The following is a 17,956-nucleotide window of genomic DNA, read 5'->3' as shown; positions in this document are numbered from 1 at the left end:
CCGTGTGGAGTTTGCACATTCTCCCCATGTTTGCGTGGGTTTCGCCCCCACAACCCAAAGACGTGCAGGCTAGGTGGATTGGCCACGCTAAATTGCCCCTTAATGGATAAAATGAAGGTACTCTAAATTTATATTAAAAAAAGAAATGATTGGCTAAGATGCAACTGTCTGAAGCAGCAATTAAGTGATACAAAGTTTTGATTTGATATAAAATCTAAAGGCGATAGGACAGATGCATTCTGGCTCTTGCAGTCTGATGGGTATCCATGAAGACACCAGCAAAGCCTGATAGACCCTATATCAGCATAAACTGCTGTGATCTAAAGCAAAAGACAGGATGTGCGGCCAGGGAATGAGCCCAGGAGCGGATTGTGCAGTCACCTCATGAGAGACATGGCGGTTGCTGTAGCTCGGGTGGATAATGATTGAACACATGTCCCCGTGCCGTACTCCTGAGAAAAATGCAACCTCCTGAGAGCGTCATGACTCTTCTGAGCATTTGTGGCTAAAAGGTAGCAATTGATTAGTGCCTATACAGCGAGTATGTGACTAGAAGCATGATCGGTGCCAGCAAGACCTGCATAAGGAGAGCCAAAGGAACGTCTGGGGCGACAACCATTGCAAGAAGCAGCACCCTGGGTTTGGGGCTCAGAGAGAACATCGGAATCCACCAGGAGGGAGACTGATCACTTTTCCTCTTAACAGGTGGTATTTAAGTCCAAGCCGTGAGTTTTGATACCTTTGTGTATAGCAAAGAAAGACAGGATTTTATATTTTGTGTGTAACAAGGTTTTAATACTCTGTGTAATAGGGTTTTGGTAGAATATAATAAAGGAGATTTGTTGTACAATAAAAAAGAGTTTGAGTGTTTTGCCCGGAAGTTTAGTTGACCTTGCGCCAGAGCTTCAACACTCTGGAAAAGAAAGTTGAATGGGAAACGGTACAATACCTTCTACTACTTTCAGATTGGAGCCTTCCTGCAGGCCTTCGATGGATTTGAGTTCAGAGAAGTTGTCCAGAACATTTCCATCCAGCTGTAGAGAGAAGCATGTGCGATGGCATGTGTCCTCCCTGTCCATAAGGACCTGATGGATTTCCTGCACCATCTCCTGGGGAGAAACCTGAAAGCAAAATGGAACAAGTCAGGAAAAATAAAACCACCTTTAACACGGTACAACATTCCCTGGCACGTCACAGAACCATTCTCTAACAAAATTGGACATCAAAACACTTAAGAAGACGTTAAGCAGACGATCAAAGACTTGGCCAAATAGGTTTTACTCGTTGTCTAAATGGAAAGAAAGGTAGAATAGCAGAGAAACTTGGGGAGGGAATTCCCGAGCTTGGAGCCTGGCAGCTGGGGGCACAGCTGCTGATTGAGGAGCTCTGAAAATCAGGGACGATCACAAGGTGGAGAACTGGTGGAGCGCAGAGGTCTGGGAGGGTCTCACATCGCAAAGCCACCCCAAGGTTGAGATGCAGTGCCAGTTCCCCTCCAGTTTTGACAGCAGACGTGCTCAGGCCAATGCTTATCGCCAGAGTATTCAAAGTTAATGTACAGTCAGCCTCTCAAATCCCTCTATTCGTACCAAAGTCCACAGGCAAATGTTCAGAAATAGCTTTCCCCACCCATGAATAAATAACTACCCCCCCCCAACCCCGCCCCCACCCTATTTCAAGACACTGCTATCTAAGTGGCCATTATCCCATTCATTTAAAAACCCTGGCATTAAATCAGGGCGACTGGAAGTCTAGCCTCACCCCGTGCAGATGTTGGCACATTGCTCTCTCCGATCCCGTGACGATTAACATTAGTCCAGGATTTAAAGTCAATGCATCGCTTACTAAAACACAGTTGCAGGTGACTCGCTACCTCCACTGTCCTGCGCACATCGACCGTGGTCTCTCTGTTCCCATGAAGCTGATCACGAGCTTTAGGATCAGTCTCACAGTTCCAATAGGCACCGCAGCCTTTCCAAGCTCAAAGTCTCGAGCAACTTACGACCTTAACCAGAGCTTCCATTTTCTCTTGGAGAATGGGTTCTGGTAATGCACAATGGATGCACCAGAGCTGAAGGAAGGTTGTGTGGGGGCTGGGGAAACCCTCCCCTAAATCACTACAGTTAGAATTTAAAAAAAAAATTTTTTAGAGTGCCCAATTCTTCCCCCCCTCTCCCCCAATTAGGGGGCAATTGTCGTGGACAATCCACCTAGCCTGCACATCTTTGGGTAGTGGGGGTGAGACCCATGCAGACACGGGAAGAATATGCAAACTCCACACGGACCGTGACCCAGAGCCGGAATTGAATCTGGATCCTCAGAGACGTGAGGAAGCAGTGCTAACCACTGCGCCACCATGCTGCCCTGCCCAACTACAGTTAGGAATTGATGTGCACGCATGCACAATTCTATTTGCTTTTTTCTTCTGCCACAGATCAGAGTCACTGGAACTATGTGCTTTGCCAGGTTTTCCTACCTCTTGACTTTATTCCCCCCCCCCCCAAACACTCCAAACCACCCCCCCACTCCAATCCAAACCAACATCACTCAATATTTTTGCTGTTGACTGCACTCTGCTCATTTAAACGTGTGGTACCTTTAAATTGTTGCGGACGCCGCTTAAAGTAGCCAATTTATGAGCAGGCCGCTCACTATGCTTCAGGTTGCTTCACCGTGGCGCAGTGTAGAAGTAACATTACCCCGTCAAAACCAGACTGCTTCAGGTCTGCCGTCACCACTCGCCCATTCTCCAGGTCTTCGATGAGTCCTTTGTTTTGGCCTCATTTTGTTAAAGCCTTGTGCCAGCGCAACTTTGGCGTTCAATCATCTCCCTCTAATCGCTGGTCACTCCCCTTTCCTTTGCACCGCTTTATGTACCATTCACCTACAACCCATCCGCTTCTGAGCAAGGGTCGACCCAAAGCATTACGCCTACCTCCCACTGCCCTCTGCTGCCAGGCCTGCTGAATGTTTCCGGCACCTTCTGATTTAATCTTTGCTTTCCTCTGCCGGAGATCATTAAAACAAAAGCCTGATAGTACCACCTCCTGTGGAGGAGAGGAGGGCAGAAAAAAAAGCAGAACAGAGATAGAAGGAGGCCTGCCAGGTAACTGCAATGTACATTTTAGTGTCCAAAAGAGACAAGGAGTCTGGGAAAACACCCTGTCCCCACCAGTCGCCCCAGATTGGAGGTGTATAATTAGGTGCCTTCGCAGAAGAAAGGTAACGGGGTTTTCTCCTGGCTCGTTAATGTCCCTCGGCACACAATTACATTTCAGACGGAAACCAAGCTGACATTGCGGTTTCTCGGCTGAGAAACACCACTTCAATACAAGCTGAAAACCTCTTCAAACCTCAAGCGATGTCGCAAGGCCGATATTTCCACAGGTAACCTTGCTCCCGATAATATTCAGCCGGAAAAACCCCCTGAACGAAATCCAACTGCTATCCAACCGGAGGCTTGACGTCTGCACCATTTGTAATCAGGTTGTGAGCCTGAATAAAGTCTGCTGCCTTCTCCTGGCATGCCGAGGACAGGAAGGAGCCAGAGAATCAATTTAGCCCAATTTGGTCCTCGAATCCCTTCGGAGCTGGCTCTGAAAGTGTTAATTTTCAGGATCATAAGAAGCTGAATCAATTCCCCAAGATTTGTTGGAGGCTCCGTCCGTCACAGGGGTGGACAGGATTGCTCAACGAGCATTCCCTCATCCACCCACACATGTCTGCTCAAGGCAGAAAATATCAAATTGGATCCAGTCCTGTCCAGCTCCAATCTTGCGAGGAGCCAGATCATCCCCATTTCAAACGCTCCCGTGGGTGTAGGGTGTATACGAAGAATGTGGAGGTTTGCCCGACGCACTTTCAAGAAGAGAGCGGGAAAGCAAGAGTTGGAGAAAGCGTGGGGCGGGGTGGGGCAAGTGGCTTGCATCAGCAGAAATTTCCACTCTTCCACAGAAGAGTTGGAGATCCTGCTGGTGCCAAGTTAAAAAGAAACAAAAAAAGATTTGCATTTATATAGCGCCTTTCAGGACCTCAGCATGTCTCAAAGTGCTTTATAGCCAACGATGTACATCTTGAAGCATATTCATTGTGGTAATGTAGGGAACGGAACACTTATTTGCGCACGGCAAGCTCTCACACACAGCAATGCAATCTTACCGATCTTGATTGAGGGATGAATGTTGGCCAGGGCACCGGGGGGAAACTCCCTTGCTCTTCTTTTGAAACAGTGCCATGGGATTTTTTTTTTTTTTTTAAAACATCCACCTGATGAGGCCGACAAAGCCTCCACTTAACATCTCATCAGAAAGGCAGCATCTCGGAGCAGCTCCGCATTTCTCTCAGTTCTGCACAGGAGTGTCAGCCTAGATTTGGGAGATGGTGCCGTAGCCAGTAACCCGGACTAAAGCTCTGGGGCATCGGTTAAACTCCCACCATGACAGCTGGGGGGGGATTTAAATTCATATTAATAACAATCTGGAATTGGAAGCAAGTGTGACCACGAGGCTCTCATCGATTGTTGACAAAACCCATCTGGTTCACTAATGTCCTTTAGGAAAGGAAATTTGTCACCTGTACCTAGCCTGGCCTACATGTGACTCCAGGCTCACTGTAATGTAGTTGACTCTTAGCTGCCTTCTGAAATGTCCTAACGAGCTACTCACTTCAAGGGCAATTAGGGATGGGCAACAAATGTCAGCCGTTCCAGTGACGCCCACATCCCAGTGAAAGGATAAGGAAACGTCTCCCGAATGGGATTTGAACCCACAACTTTGTGATTCAGTGTCATAGAATCACTGCAGTGCAGAAGGAGGCCAGAAGGGTTCCTATCCGGCCTTGGCTCACTGACAGCGTGGAGTTTGCACATCCTCCCCGTGTGTGCTTGGGTTTCCTCCGGGTGCTCTGGTTTCCTCCAACAGTCCAAAGGTGTGCAGGTTAGGTGGATTGGCCATGCTAAATAATCTTTATTATTGTCACAAGTAGGCTTACATTAACACTCCAATGAAGTTACTGTGAAAATTGCCCCTTAGTGGCCAGGGATATAGAGGTTAGGTGGGGTTACGGGCAAAGGACGGGCAGGATGGGGCAGTGGGCCTGGGTAGAGTGCTCTTACAAAGGGACGGTGCAGGCTCGATGGGCTGAATGGCCTCCATCTGCACTGTAGGGATTCTATGATTTGGCTCATCAAGTCTGTACCGACTCTCCAAAAGAGCACCCTACCTAGACCCACGTTCCCACCCAATCCCTCGGAACCCAGTATCCCCACCTACCCTTTTGGTCACCGAGAGGCAATTTTAGCACGGCCAATCCACCTGCACATCTTTGGACTGTGGGAGGAAACCCACGCAGACACAGGGAGAATGTGCAAGTTCCACGCAGACAGTCACCAAAGGCTGGAATCGAACCCGGGACCTTGGCGGCCATCATGCTGCCCCAAGATTTCTAACCACTGAGCCACGGTTTACACCCAGGTTATCTGATCTCAGCCACACATGCAATAGGAGTGCTGCAATTAGCTTTAGTGATCCTGTATTAGAGGGGGAAGAATGAGCTTAAAATTAAAGAAAATCAGAGTTCCTGCTCTGACTTGGCGGTGATGCCCTTTGCAGTCAAATAGCCCATCAAGATTTAACACTAAACTTCCACTTGAGCCATGCCCATGGAGATGCACGGCAGGGGGAACTGTGCCCAATGGATAACATTTTGTAGCAAAAAAAAAAAAAAAAAAAAAAATCAGGCAAAATTCTATTTTGATGGAAGCTTCAGGTCCTTTAAGGGATTTTACGCTTCCAGTTCTTAAGCCAGTTTTTTTCTCCCCAGAAGACAACTTTTTCATCACCATCTTTTCATGCCATTGCATTATCCCTAAGTTTTTGCTAACGTCACTAAATAGTTTCAGGAGTTACATCAGCAGCATCTGTTGTGTTGCCCCTTCACATGTTCCCCAGGGAAACACCAAGCAGATCCCGAGAAAACACCCCGTGAAGGTGCAAGCTTGGGCATGTGAACCTCAATGCAATCGGGTGTCACCGTCTGAAGACCCGCTGTCACAAACACCACACCTGGAACTCTCATCCATTTAAATTTCCCAGATTATTGTCTGGCAAAGAAAAGCCAAAACGCACACTCGTGCACGCAGCTTTTCAAATCCTCTGGATGTCCTGAAGTGCTTCATAATTAATCATTTTCAAAAATGAAGCCACTTGTTTCGGAGGCAAACGTGGCAGCCATTTTTCCGGAACATACTGTGTCGAAGTGATGGATGATCAGTTAACCTCAGCATTCATGAAGGCAGGAACGCCAGCCAAGATGAGGCAGTGCCTCGGTTATTATGTTTTACCCATGCTATTCCAGCATGGCCTCAATGCGCTGAATGGTCTCCCACTGCACCACCATGATTCCATGACTCAATGAAAGTCAGCACCTCCAACAGTGCAACACTCTCATTGCGCTGCATTGAAGTGTCAAGTCTATATAGGTGCTCAAATCCAAATGTTAAGGCTTGAACTCATCGCAAGTTGGCCTTGCTAACATTTAGACGGAGGATGATCAGAGACATGGGCCGGGATTCTCCTATATCCCAGTCAAGTGTTGACGCCAACATCAAAATCGGAGCCGGCGTCAATGGGCCAAGCCCAGTCATTCTCCCCTTCCTCGGGGGCTGCTCTGGCGCTGAAAGCCGGCCCTACATGGCGCAGGTCAACATGGCGGAGCCCGACAGGGGGCCGGAGCAGAGGAATATAGGCCCCCCCCCCCCGGAACGAGTGTGCCCGCCGATCGGTTCCCCCCGATCGCGGGCCTGGCCACCGTGGAGGCCCCCGCCGCCGGCACCTCCCGCACCCCCCCCCCCCCCCCCCCCCCCCCACCAGGACGGCCCCCGCAGCCAGAACGTCAAGGTCCTGCCGGGTGGGACCACATGTGAACCACGCCGGCAGGACTCAGTGGGCACTCCGCCCGTCGAGCGCAGAGAATCGCTGCGGGGGCCGCTTTCAATGGCACCCGACCAGCGCCGTGGCGACCACGCCGGCGCGATTGCCGCCGATTCTCTGGTCGCTAATTGGAAAAAATGAATTGGACACTCTTAAAAAAATAATTTTAAAATTTTAATGAGCAGAGGAAACAGGGGAGGGAGCTGTGGGAGTGGAGGGGGAAATATTAATAAAACCTATTTAAAATCCAATTAGTTCCACTTCCTTGATCTCCCCCCACAGCCCTGCAATTTTTTTCCTTTTCATGTCTATATCCAAATGCCTTCTAAATGTTACTATTGAATCTGCTTCTGTTGTCTTTCCAGGCATTACATTGTAGATCATCATAACTTGCTGCGTTAAAAGAAAAATCTCAACTCCCCCCACCCCGGGTTTTGTTTTTTTTGCTAATTACTATAATTGTGAGTCCCTGGTTTACTGTCCCACTTGTCTTCCTGTCTGCTCTACCCTCACAATTTTGAACATCCATCTCTCCTTAGCCTTGATCATAATGAGTGTCTCCACTGGTAGGAGGCTGCAACTGCACTGCAGCAAATTTACATGGGCAGTTTCCGCCGTAAATACGAATTAAGGAATTCATGTTGAATATAGGACTTCAATAATGGGGGCTCAATTGCACCTTTGTTCCCTAGTTTAATTATCACCTCCCAATCCACTAACCTCACTTTACTTGAAGATTACACCCTGTTCCCAAGTCCACGTGTGCATCAACACAGAAGATCAATGTGAAAGTCCTGATTCTAATATGTACTTACTTTCTAAATCACCATTTCACGTGACCTCTGACTCACCTTGAGTAAAGCCTTGGAAGATAGGTGAATACGGTTATATTCTTAAATTTTTTGTTTATGAACAGGCAGCAAACAATGCAAAATAATTTATGGCTGGATTACAAGATTAGAAAAAAGTCACCTTTAATATGGAATATAAATACTGCACTTGAATAGCTACTGAAGAGTAAATGCAATCTCCCCAAATCAGATGATCTGTATAAAGCACAGACACTTTCCTCATCAAATAACAGGATATTAATGTGGGGTAGTGTTCACATCTGCCTGACAGCCAGTTCCTTGCTTCACCCCAGCACTTAAAAGCTGGGTGGTTTGAACAGTGACCTGCAGCTGTGGCAAACAATGGCACAGTCTCGCTCAGAAGCTGCCGTCAACAGGAGGTCTTTTGAATGACTATTTATGCAAAAGCGGACAGGTGTTGAAGCGCCTTTTCCGGCACTCAAGAATCAGAGTAAAGGGTTTATGGGTGAGCAGCTGAGGCAGCGCCAATGATTTAGTCCAGTGTCATGTAAAAACGTAGAATCTCTGACAATTCACAAAGCAAATGCAACCAGTGATTAGTGCTTCACCTTCAAACCAGGCACGCATGGAATGATTTAGAGAGATCCCATGTCCTTTACGAACACTTTCGAACAGTGAAGTCTGCTCAATCGTGTAGTTAATCCTTCTTCATCCTGCATCCACAACACACCATCAGGGATGCTAGCCCTGTGACAGCATTAAATTCAGAGGGCAATGTTTAATTTTCTGATGGTTGCTCCGCAAGGCAACTTTGCGGATGCCATCAGATGAAAAGCGATTGAGGAATGCATAGGAACCCGCTGTAAAATGGATGAAATGAGGCTCAATCTGCCGCAGGGCACAGGGCACCCCCCCCCCCACAATGAAAACAGGGCGCATGCGGAGGACTTTCCCGTCGCTTCGACAGTGCAAAAACATTTCACAGTCTACTTTGATGTCATCGTTTGTAACATTATACAACATTAATTTGTATAACAGATTGAAAATACTACATATAAAGTCAGTGTTGGAGGGATGGATGGAGACATTGGCTTTGTGTCACACTCGCTTGTCCGAAAGGCTCAGTTCTCCTCAAATGGCTCAATGATAGGGACTTCGCCATGTGGGTCTGTCCAAGATGGGGTGATTCCCCCCCCCCACCCTTCCCACGTATTGGGATCCAGCTTGCTTGCTCCGAGGTTGGCTTCCAGACTGTCTTTACATCGAAGTTTGGGACGTCCTATGGTGCGGGTTCCTGTGCTCATCTGCCGGTGGAAAATGGCTTTGGCACGCGGGAATCCTCCATGTGAACCACGCGATTGACCCAGTGAAGCAGGAGCATGCATGCGATGCCGTGAAGGCAACACTCTGAAAGAACCTTGGGTGTTGGAGATTATATTCTGCTGAGATTGTAATCAGATCTCAAAGCAGCAAAGATGGAATGCTTCACGTGGCTTTACGTAACGCCAGTAGGTTGTCCAAGTCTCACACCTACAAAGAAGTGATGCAAGAACCACTGCCTAGTAGATGTTTATCTTTGCTCCGAGACAAACTTCCTGCTCTTTCCAGTGTCTGTGAGCAAGCCAAATGTTGAGCTTGTTTTTGCAAGGTGATAGTTGATTTTGTTATCCAGCGAGTGGATATTCTCAAGATAGCAAAGACTTCTGTATTGAATGGAGAGGTGTGCTGCAGCGACTGTGGAGTCTTGCAGTATGTGGCCAGGGGTGGGTTGATTCAAGTTCTGACTTCTTCAGACTTATCGTCAGGCTAGGGCAAAGTGATTGACAAGCAGCTGAATGTCCTCTGGAGTATGTGCAAGAGAGAGTGCAGCCATCCACAGACAAGAGTTCAATCGATAGCATCTATTTAGCTTCCTAGTAACCAGTAAAAACACACATAGCAGCAACAACATTCCAGTTGTGGCCTGTTATGAAGCGCGCTAACAACAACACTATCTCATGATCCAAATGAAACTGGAAACCAGGCTCAAATTAAAGACGGCAAGCCCTGATCACCACCCTACCCAATGCCAAATCAAATATAGTGGATCTACAATAAAAAGCCTTGGGTCGGCACGGTGACTAGCACTGCTGCCTCACAGCGGTGAGGACCCGGGTTCGATCCAGGCCCCGGGTCACCGTCCGTGTGGAGTTTGCACATTCTCCCAGTGTCTGCGTGGGTCTCACCCCCACAACCCAAGGTTGTGCAGGCTACGTGGATTGGCTACGCTAAATTGCCCCTTTAGAAAAATGCGAAATTGTGTGGTTATTATTTCCAATTTTGTTACTTTGTAGTTTTTGAAGCCATCCTAAAGCTCCAAGAAAAGAACTTGGGCGAGGCTACCTAAAGGCTCTGGGTTAAGAATTAAGCAGTCTGCATCCGAGATACAATTGCACTTTCTCAAAGCCAACTAACTTGGAGCCTGAATGGCCACCGCACTAACCTGCAGGTCGAATGGCTCTATCCCAGGGGCGTGCATCTTGACGGTGAACCCCGTGTCCTGGATGACTATCACCTCTTGCTCATTCCCATCGTCCACCCGAGTCTCGTCATCAACCCTCTCTTTGTGGTTTTCCGTCTCAGAATGATCATGCCCAGCATCTCCATTGACCAACGGCATGTCCGACGAATGGGCTGCAATTAAAACAGAACAGGTGATGAAGATTAAAAAAAACAATTCCCCCACCATTTCCAGTAACCAACAACTGACTCAAGCGGAGCAACTGAATGCATCATTATCACGAGGAAAGAGTCTCTCGTTCCCACTGTGACAGTGTAGGGCAGAATCTTACCTTTTCAGCCATACCGGTAGGGAAAAAAAACACGGCGACGGAAATGAGCGGAATGTGGCAACCGTCAACAAAATGGCTTGTGGGCCGCACTCAGAACCCCGATGGGCCATATGTGGCACCTGGGTTGTAGGTTGCCCACCTCTGCTTGAGAAGAAAGAACCGCCTTAGGTCATGGCCGTTTCGAAGTTGCAAAGTAGCAGTAAAATCAAGCATGTCCACCTGGTTGAAGAACAGCATTAAATCCTTTGGGTCCGAAGCACCTTAGAGCGGGGCCAAAAAAATCAATTTGAATGCAGAACAGTTGAAAATGTGGTTCTCAGAGAAAAAAACCCCCTTTTGATTAGCAAATTAAAAATCAATCGACATTAGCACTGTTCCAAACTACTGTTACGGAGACTGGGGTAATAAAAAATAAAATTAATTGCCCAGGCTGGCAAACTCCAATTAGCACATTTGACAAGGCTAAAGGAAATCGGTGTGAACTTAAGAACATAAGAACTAGGAGCATGAGTAGGCCATCTGGCCCCTCGAGCCTGCTCTACCATTCACTGAGATCATGGCTGATCTTTTGTGGACTCAGCTCCACTTTCCGGCCCGAACACCATAACCCTTAATCTCTTTATTCTTCAAAAAACTATCTTTATCTTTCATTCTTTTAAAAAAAATATATAAATTTAGAGTACCCAACTCATTTTTCCAATTAAGGGGCAATTTAGTGTGGCCAATCCACCTATCTTGCACATCTTTGGGTTGTGGGGGCGAAACCCTCGCAAACACGGGGAGAAAGTGCAAACTCCACACGGACAGTGACCCAGAGCCGGGATCGAACCTGGGACCTCGGCGCCGTGAGGCAGCAGTGCTAACCCACTGCGCCACCGTGCTGCCTCTACCTATCTTTATCTTAGAAACATTTAATGAAGGAGCCTCTACTGCTTCACTGGGCAAGGAATTCCATAGATTCACAACCCTTTGGGTGAAGACGTTCCTCCTAAACTCAGTCCTAAATCTACTTCCCCTTATTTTGAGGCGATGCCCCCTGGTTCTGCTTTCACCCACCAGTGGAAACAACCTGCCCGCATCTATCCTATCTATTCCCTTCATAATCTTATACGTTTCTATAAGATCCCCCCTCATCCTTCTAAATTCCAACGAGTACAGTCCCAGTCTACTCAACCTCTCCTCGTAACCCAACCCCTTCAGCTCTGGGATTAACCTAGTGAATCTCCTCTGCACACCCTCCAGTGCCAGTACGTCCTTTCTCAAGTAAGGAGACCAAAACTGAAAAACAATACTCCAGGTGTGGCCTCACTAACACCTTATACAATTTCAGCAGAATTCCTACTTTAGTTGCCTGGCTGGTTTGGTAAGCAAATGTGCGGCGGAATGAGTGGTAAATGACCCGCACTGCTCTAAATTAGCTAATCTCAAGTGCGGTAAGTCGTTGGGTTGCTGCTGTAATTTGGCGAGTGGGACGGAGGTGGGTTGAAAGGTAAGAAGGCAGCAAGGCCTCCTGCTCCCCGTTACCACCCAGTGGCCACCTCCCCATGACTTTCAGGGATCGGCAGAGACCAGGCATCAAGTCAGGACTGGGTTGGGTGCAGTTTCATCCCCCCCCCCCCCCCCCCCCATGGTAAAATGGCTTGCTCAGTGTCCAAGTTTCATTCGGCAAACAATGGGCAGGGTATCAAAGGTCTGAGAGAACATAGGGAACTAAGTTCCAGTATGAGTCAGCACATTCAAGGGATTTTTTTTTAAAACTCCTTTGTAATAGGCCAAGATTAGGGCTAGCATGGTGGCATAGAGGGTTAGCCCTGTTGCCTCACGGCGCCAAGGTCCCAGGTTCGATCCCGGCTCTGGGTCACTGTCCGTGTGGAGTTTGCACATTCTCACCGTGTTTGCGAGGGTTTCGCCCCCACAACCCAAAGATGTGCAGGATAGGTGGATTGAACATGCTAAATTGTCCCTTAATTGGAAAAAAAATGAATTGGGTACGCTAAATTTATAAACAAAAGAAAAGTAATATGCCAAGATTGTGACTTTCATTAGTTTTGACGTAAAATTATCGTAAAATTAGCACTGCATTAAGACAGTCCATTTAAAATCACCATTTTGCTTGCAAAATATAAGACTCCCAATTTGCTGAGAATTTTGACGAAAGAAAATTGTTTGATACACTCTTGTGCAGTGAAATGGCCAGGGAGAGAGGGGAAACCATGAGGTTCAACAAAAAAAAAAAACAAGCTACAAGTGAAAGAGGAATTTTATGTCTCCCAAGATAGAAATTACACAGGTAGCTCTTTAGAAATTACTATACTTGAAGGGTACAGATTTTTTAAAAATCATTTGCAGGGTGTGGTCATCGATGGCTCGGCCAGCATTTATTGCCCATCCCCAATTGCCCTCGGGAAGGTGGTGGTGAGCTGCTTACTTGAACCGCTGCCGTTCCAGAGGTGTAGGTACACCCACTGTGCTGTTAGGTAGGGCGTTGCAGGATTTTGACCCAACGACAATGAAGGAACAGCGATTTATTTCCAAGTCAGGAAGGTGAGTGACTCGGAAGGGAACCTCCAGGTGGTGGTGTTCCCAGGTGTCTATTGTCCTTGCCACCCAGGTGTCTACTGTCCTGGTACTGGTTGTGCACTTCCACGGTGCTGTCAAAGGAGATTTGGTGAGTTACTGCAATGTAGCTTGCAGATGTTAAGCACTGCTGCCACTGTGTACAGTGGTGGATGGAGTACATGTTTAAGGTGGTGGATGGGGTACCAATGAAGTGTGCTGATGACGCAGCTCCGTGATTTGGGCAGGTTCCGTAGAGGAGATCCCAGTTCAAACTGTTTAACAGATCAGATGACGGCGATCTCCCACCTAATGCACAGGATTTAATTTTTTTAATCATGCTTTGTCTCGCTCAAAATAACCACCAGGACAGGTTAAATATATCAGGCTATTGTTCATACCCAACTTTTTAAAAATGTGTTATTGTGGGATGTAGCGGACCCGACATGGATCATCACCTCCCACCTGACTTGCCAGAAGTCAAACGCAGTATTGGCTTTGGTGAGGGTTCGCCGCTTCTCGCCAAAGGGCATTATTGAACCAGCTGTAAGCCGCAACAATCCACCAGTTTTAGGCAGTGATGTTGTTATTGTCACTGGACTAGATACCCAAAGAACCGCGTTAATGCTCTGGGGACCCGGGTTCGAATCCCACCACAGCAGCTACTGAAATGTGAATTGGATTTTTAAAAAAATTGTTGTGAAAATAAAAACCCATCTGGTTCACTAATGTCCTTTAGGGAAGGCGATCTGCCTGGAACGGCCCACATGTGATTCCAGACTCTAATGTGGTCGACTCTCAAATGCCCTCTGGGGCAACTAGGGATGGGCAATAATGGTGGCCCAGCCAGCAAGGCCCACATCCCATAAAAGCTCCTCTATTTGAGGATTGCCATCGAAATAGAATCATAGTATTTCCAGTGCAGAAGGAGGCCATTCGGCCCATTCAGTCTGCACCGGCCCTTGGAAAGAGCACCCCACTTAAGCCCACACCTCCACCCTAACCCTGTAACCCCACCCAACCTTTTTTGGACACTAAAGGTCAATTTAGCATGGCCAATCCACCTAACCTGCGCATCTTTGGACTGTGGGAGGAAACCGGAGGAAACCCACGCAGACAGGGGGTGGACGTGCAGACTCCACACAGACAGTGACCCACGCCGGGAATCGAACCTGGGACCCTGGAGCTGTGCAGCAACTGTGCTAAGCACTGTGCTACCATGCCCCCCAACTGGTGCTACCGTATAAAAGTGCCTCTAGCCTATAAGTCTCGCCAATCTTTACTTCCACAAGTTTATACAATAACAGACTCCAGAGGCAGCTGAGGACACATATACAGGCATTCATCAGCAAGATTAATTTACAGCTGGGACAGCTGTGAGACACCATGAAATAGAAAGCATACGTCAGAATTTTACACGTTAAGTGATCCAACAGTTTAAAGCTACTGATCCCTATTAAATGAATGCCTGATCTTAGCTACCCCAGAATTTGCTCTAGTTTGGAAATGTTACACCGATCTTTTTGGGCCTTTGTACAAAAGGTATGCAACGGATGGTCGACTCAGGGGGCCAGCGAACCAGACACTTCCTCAGTTATGTTTCGGAGATGGCAAGTGTGTCAGTATATCTCATTTCAGAGTAACACTTAGATTAGCAGCGGTCACAGAATCTGGGATTCTGCATCTAACATCTCCCTCAATATTTTGATTCCCCAAAAATCAGGGTCTGACAATCTGATGGCCACAATAATCACGATGTACAATAAATGGTGAGCTGAAATCTGAAAATTACGAACTTTAATCAAATGGTAAATACTAGTTTTTCCTGGAAGGGTTTGTTCCAGCACACAAGTCACACGCAGTGAGTATACCCACGGGTAACAGGCCAGTTCTTCACCTTGCAGGTGGTCCCTGAGGAGCTACCGCCGAACATCAGTCCCTCCAACAGGCGTTTAATGTTTGGTGAATATTTCCCTTTTCTAAAATTCGTACATGGGATGGGCCTAGTCAGCATTTATTGCCCACCCCTAATTGCCCGAGAGGTGGTGGTGAGCCACCTTCTTGAACCGCTGCAGTCCCTGTGGTGTAGGTACACCCCTAGTGCGGTTAGGGAGGGGGTGCCAGGATTTGGGGGCGGCACGATGGCACTGAAGAGCCAGGGACGCGGGTTCAATTCCAGCCTTGGGCGACTGTCTGTGTGGAATTAGTACGTTCTCCCCGTGTCAGTCAAGCGGGCAGCTTTGTCCTGGACGGCTTCTTGAGTGTTGTTGGGGCTGCACCCATCCAGGAAAACGGGGAGTATTCCAGCATACTTCTGACTTGCATCTTGTAGAGATGGTGGCCAGGCTTTGGGGAGACAGGAGGCGAGTTACTCCCTGCAGAATTCCCAACCTCTGATCAGCTCTTGAATTTATATGGCTAGCCCAGTTCAGTTTCTGGTCAATGGTAACCCCCTGGTTACAGATGCTCGCAGCAACTGGTCACCAGAAAGTTGCACTGGGAAGCAGCCGACATAAGGCACGTACCAACTACAGTGAATAATGGCCCCACAAAGGGCAGCACTCACCATAGAATCCTGCTGGTGAGCTACCAAGTTGGTCACAAGAGATGCGAAAACACTTGAAAAACATCCGTGAAACTAGAACTAAAGGCGGAGAATCAAAGACGCACCAGCAAAAGGCCGGATTTACTCAAAAAGTTTAAAACGCTCACGATTTTGTATTTTTGCTTCCACTTATCTACAGACTTGGGTGAAACAACATACCGTTTTCCTGTGTGCTACATTTTGGCAGAATACTTCAAGGATCGTAGTAACAGGCTTCAAAAGGACAAAGAATTGGAGAAATTGGCAGACGCGCGACAGATACAACTTAACACAAGAAGTGTGAAGAGATTCATTTTGGTTGGAAGAACGAGAGGAAGCACCTTAAACTGAACGGAACAATCTTAAAGTGGTACTAGAATTCCGGGTAGGCGGGGAGACTGAAGAAGCTGGGACGGCAGTCCTTACAACAGAGAAGGTTAAGGGGAGATCTGAAGGAGGTGTTCAAATTATAAAGGGGTTTGATGAGTGTATAAGGGCCAGGATACTGCACCCGCGTTTCAGCAGGCAGGGAGGTTTGTAGCGGCAAAGAATCCAACAGGAGCCCCCAGACAGCTTTTATGCCGCTGAGATGTCCCGTTCCTATTGACCCCACCCCCAGCCAAGACATAATGGGGTTCCTGCTATGAAAGGTCGATGACAATAATAATAATAATAGCTTGTCACAAGTAGGCTTCAATGAGGTTACTGTGAAAAGCCCCTAGTCGCCACATTCCGGCGCCTGTTCGGGGAGGCCGGTACGGGAATTGAACCGTGCTGCTGGCCTTGTTCTGCATTACAAGCCAGCTGTTTAGCCCACTGTGCTAAACCAGACCCTTACCATACATCAATCCCATTACCATACATCAACAGGTCCCATCCCTCCCCCCCCCCCCTTTCCCGGGACGGCACAGTGGCTAGCACTGCTGCCTTATGGCACAGAGGATTCGGGTTCGACCCCAGCGCCGGGTCACAGTCCGTGTGGGTCGCACCAAAGATGCGCAGGGTATGTGGATTGGCCATGCTAAATTGCCTCTTCATTGGGAGGAAAAGAATTGGGTAGTTTATAAATTTTTTTAACGAGCAGGCTTCCCCCTCTATTAAGCCCCAACATTAGGATTCTCCACCTCCACTAGGAGTGCACAGTCTGAAAGGCTGGTGTGGAAACAGATTCAACAGTAACCTTCAAAAAAAAAAAGGGAATTGGGTAACTACTTAAATTTGCAGAACGCTGGTGAAGGAGTAGTGGAGTGGGCCAAAGTGGGGAAACACTTTCAAAGATGGGATGAATGGCAATGGAAGAATGTGGTACACACTCCCGGATTGTCCATGGCTTTGAATGGCGCTTTGGTAGGGATTAAATTGGGATATCAGAGACTTTTCCTCGGCTGGAGGGTAGAGCAATGGGGGGTGGGGGGCATGGGGTGGATCCTGATCGCCGACATCTGCATCATTTCTAGGCCAGAGAAACAGCGGTGTAACAACATGAAAAATTCAGCCCTGGCAGAGCTTTTGGCTAATTGTAGCTCCTGTGCTTCCTTTAAAATTATATTAATTTATTCCCCAAACTGGAAATATTAACCCTTTTCATGACAGGAAATGAAGCCGGCTCTCCCATTTACTGAGGTTAATCAGTAAAGGTGCATCCATACCCTCAATGGAACAGAGTAAAATGCTTCAGACTGGGAGGTGCGATCAACGTGGACACCTCCAAAGTCATTTTTAAAATAAATTTAGAGTACCCAATTCTTTTTTCCCCCCCCCCAATTAAGGGGCAATTTAGCATGGCCAATCTACCTAACCTGCACATCTTTGGGTTGTGGGAGTGAGACCCTCGCAGACACTGGGTGAATGTGTAAACTCCACATGGACAGTGACCCAGGATCGGGATCGAACCTGCGTCCTCAGCGCCGTGAGGCAGCAGTGCTAACCACTACAATGCCATGCCATGCCATGCCCCCCCCCCCGAAGACTGATCAGAGCTTGTGGGGCGTGCGTAGTGATGACGTGACCCAATGCCATCCTGACGTTTGCCGAGAGTGTAATGGACACACATTTACTGCTGAGTCTGAAAGCCACGGAGCTAGGTTATAGAGCCGGCCCGCTTCCATCCACCACTGACCATTTTGCAGAGCAATTCCTGCTATAGACGAGACGGCAGCACGGTAGCATTGTGGTTAGCACAATTGCTTCACAGCTCCAGGGTCCCAGGTTCGATTCCCGGCTGGGTCACTGTCTGTGCAGAGT

At 47.8% G+C, this 17,956-nt stretch overlaps 1 protein-coding gene across 4 annotated transcripts in view; it reads right to left on the bottom strand.

Moving 5' to 3' along the window:
* cluha (clustered mitochondria (cluA/CLU1) homolog a) overlaps window positions 1–17,956 on the bottom strand; it is a 135,519-nt gene that overhangs the window by 94,689 nt on the left and 22,874 nt on the right. For all 4 annotated transcript variants that reach the window (XM_072469753.1, XM_072469754.1, XM_072469750.1 and 1 more), the window contains exons 2-3: window positions 10,224–10,414; window positions 950–1,121 (exon numbers count right to left, since the gene is read on the bottom strand). In XM_072469753.1, coding sequence (XP_072325854.1) covers window positions 950–1,121; window positions 10,224–10,414 — 363 coding nt within the window. The remainder of the gene's footprint in view (window positions 1–949; window positions 1,122–10,223; window positions 10,415–17,956) is intronic.

The sequence above is a fragment of the Scyliorhinus torazame genome, chromosome 12 (assembly GCF_047496885.1).
Source record: "Scyliorhinus torazame isolate Kashiwa2021f chromosome 12, sScyTor2.1, whole genome shotgun sequence".
Classification (NCBI taxonomy): domain Eukaryota; kingdom Metazoa; phylum Chordata; class Chondrichthyes; order Carcharhiniformes; family Scyliorhinidae; genus Scyliorhinus; species Scyliorhinus torazame.
The sequence above is the reverse complement of the archived record's forward strand: the minus strand, read 5'-3'. Positions and strand labels throughout refer to the sequence as shown.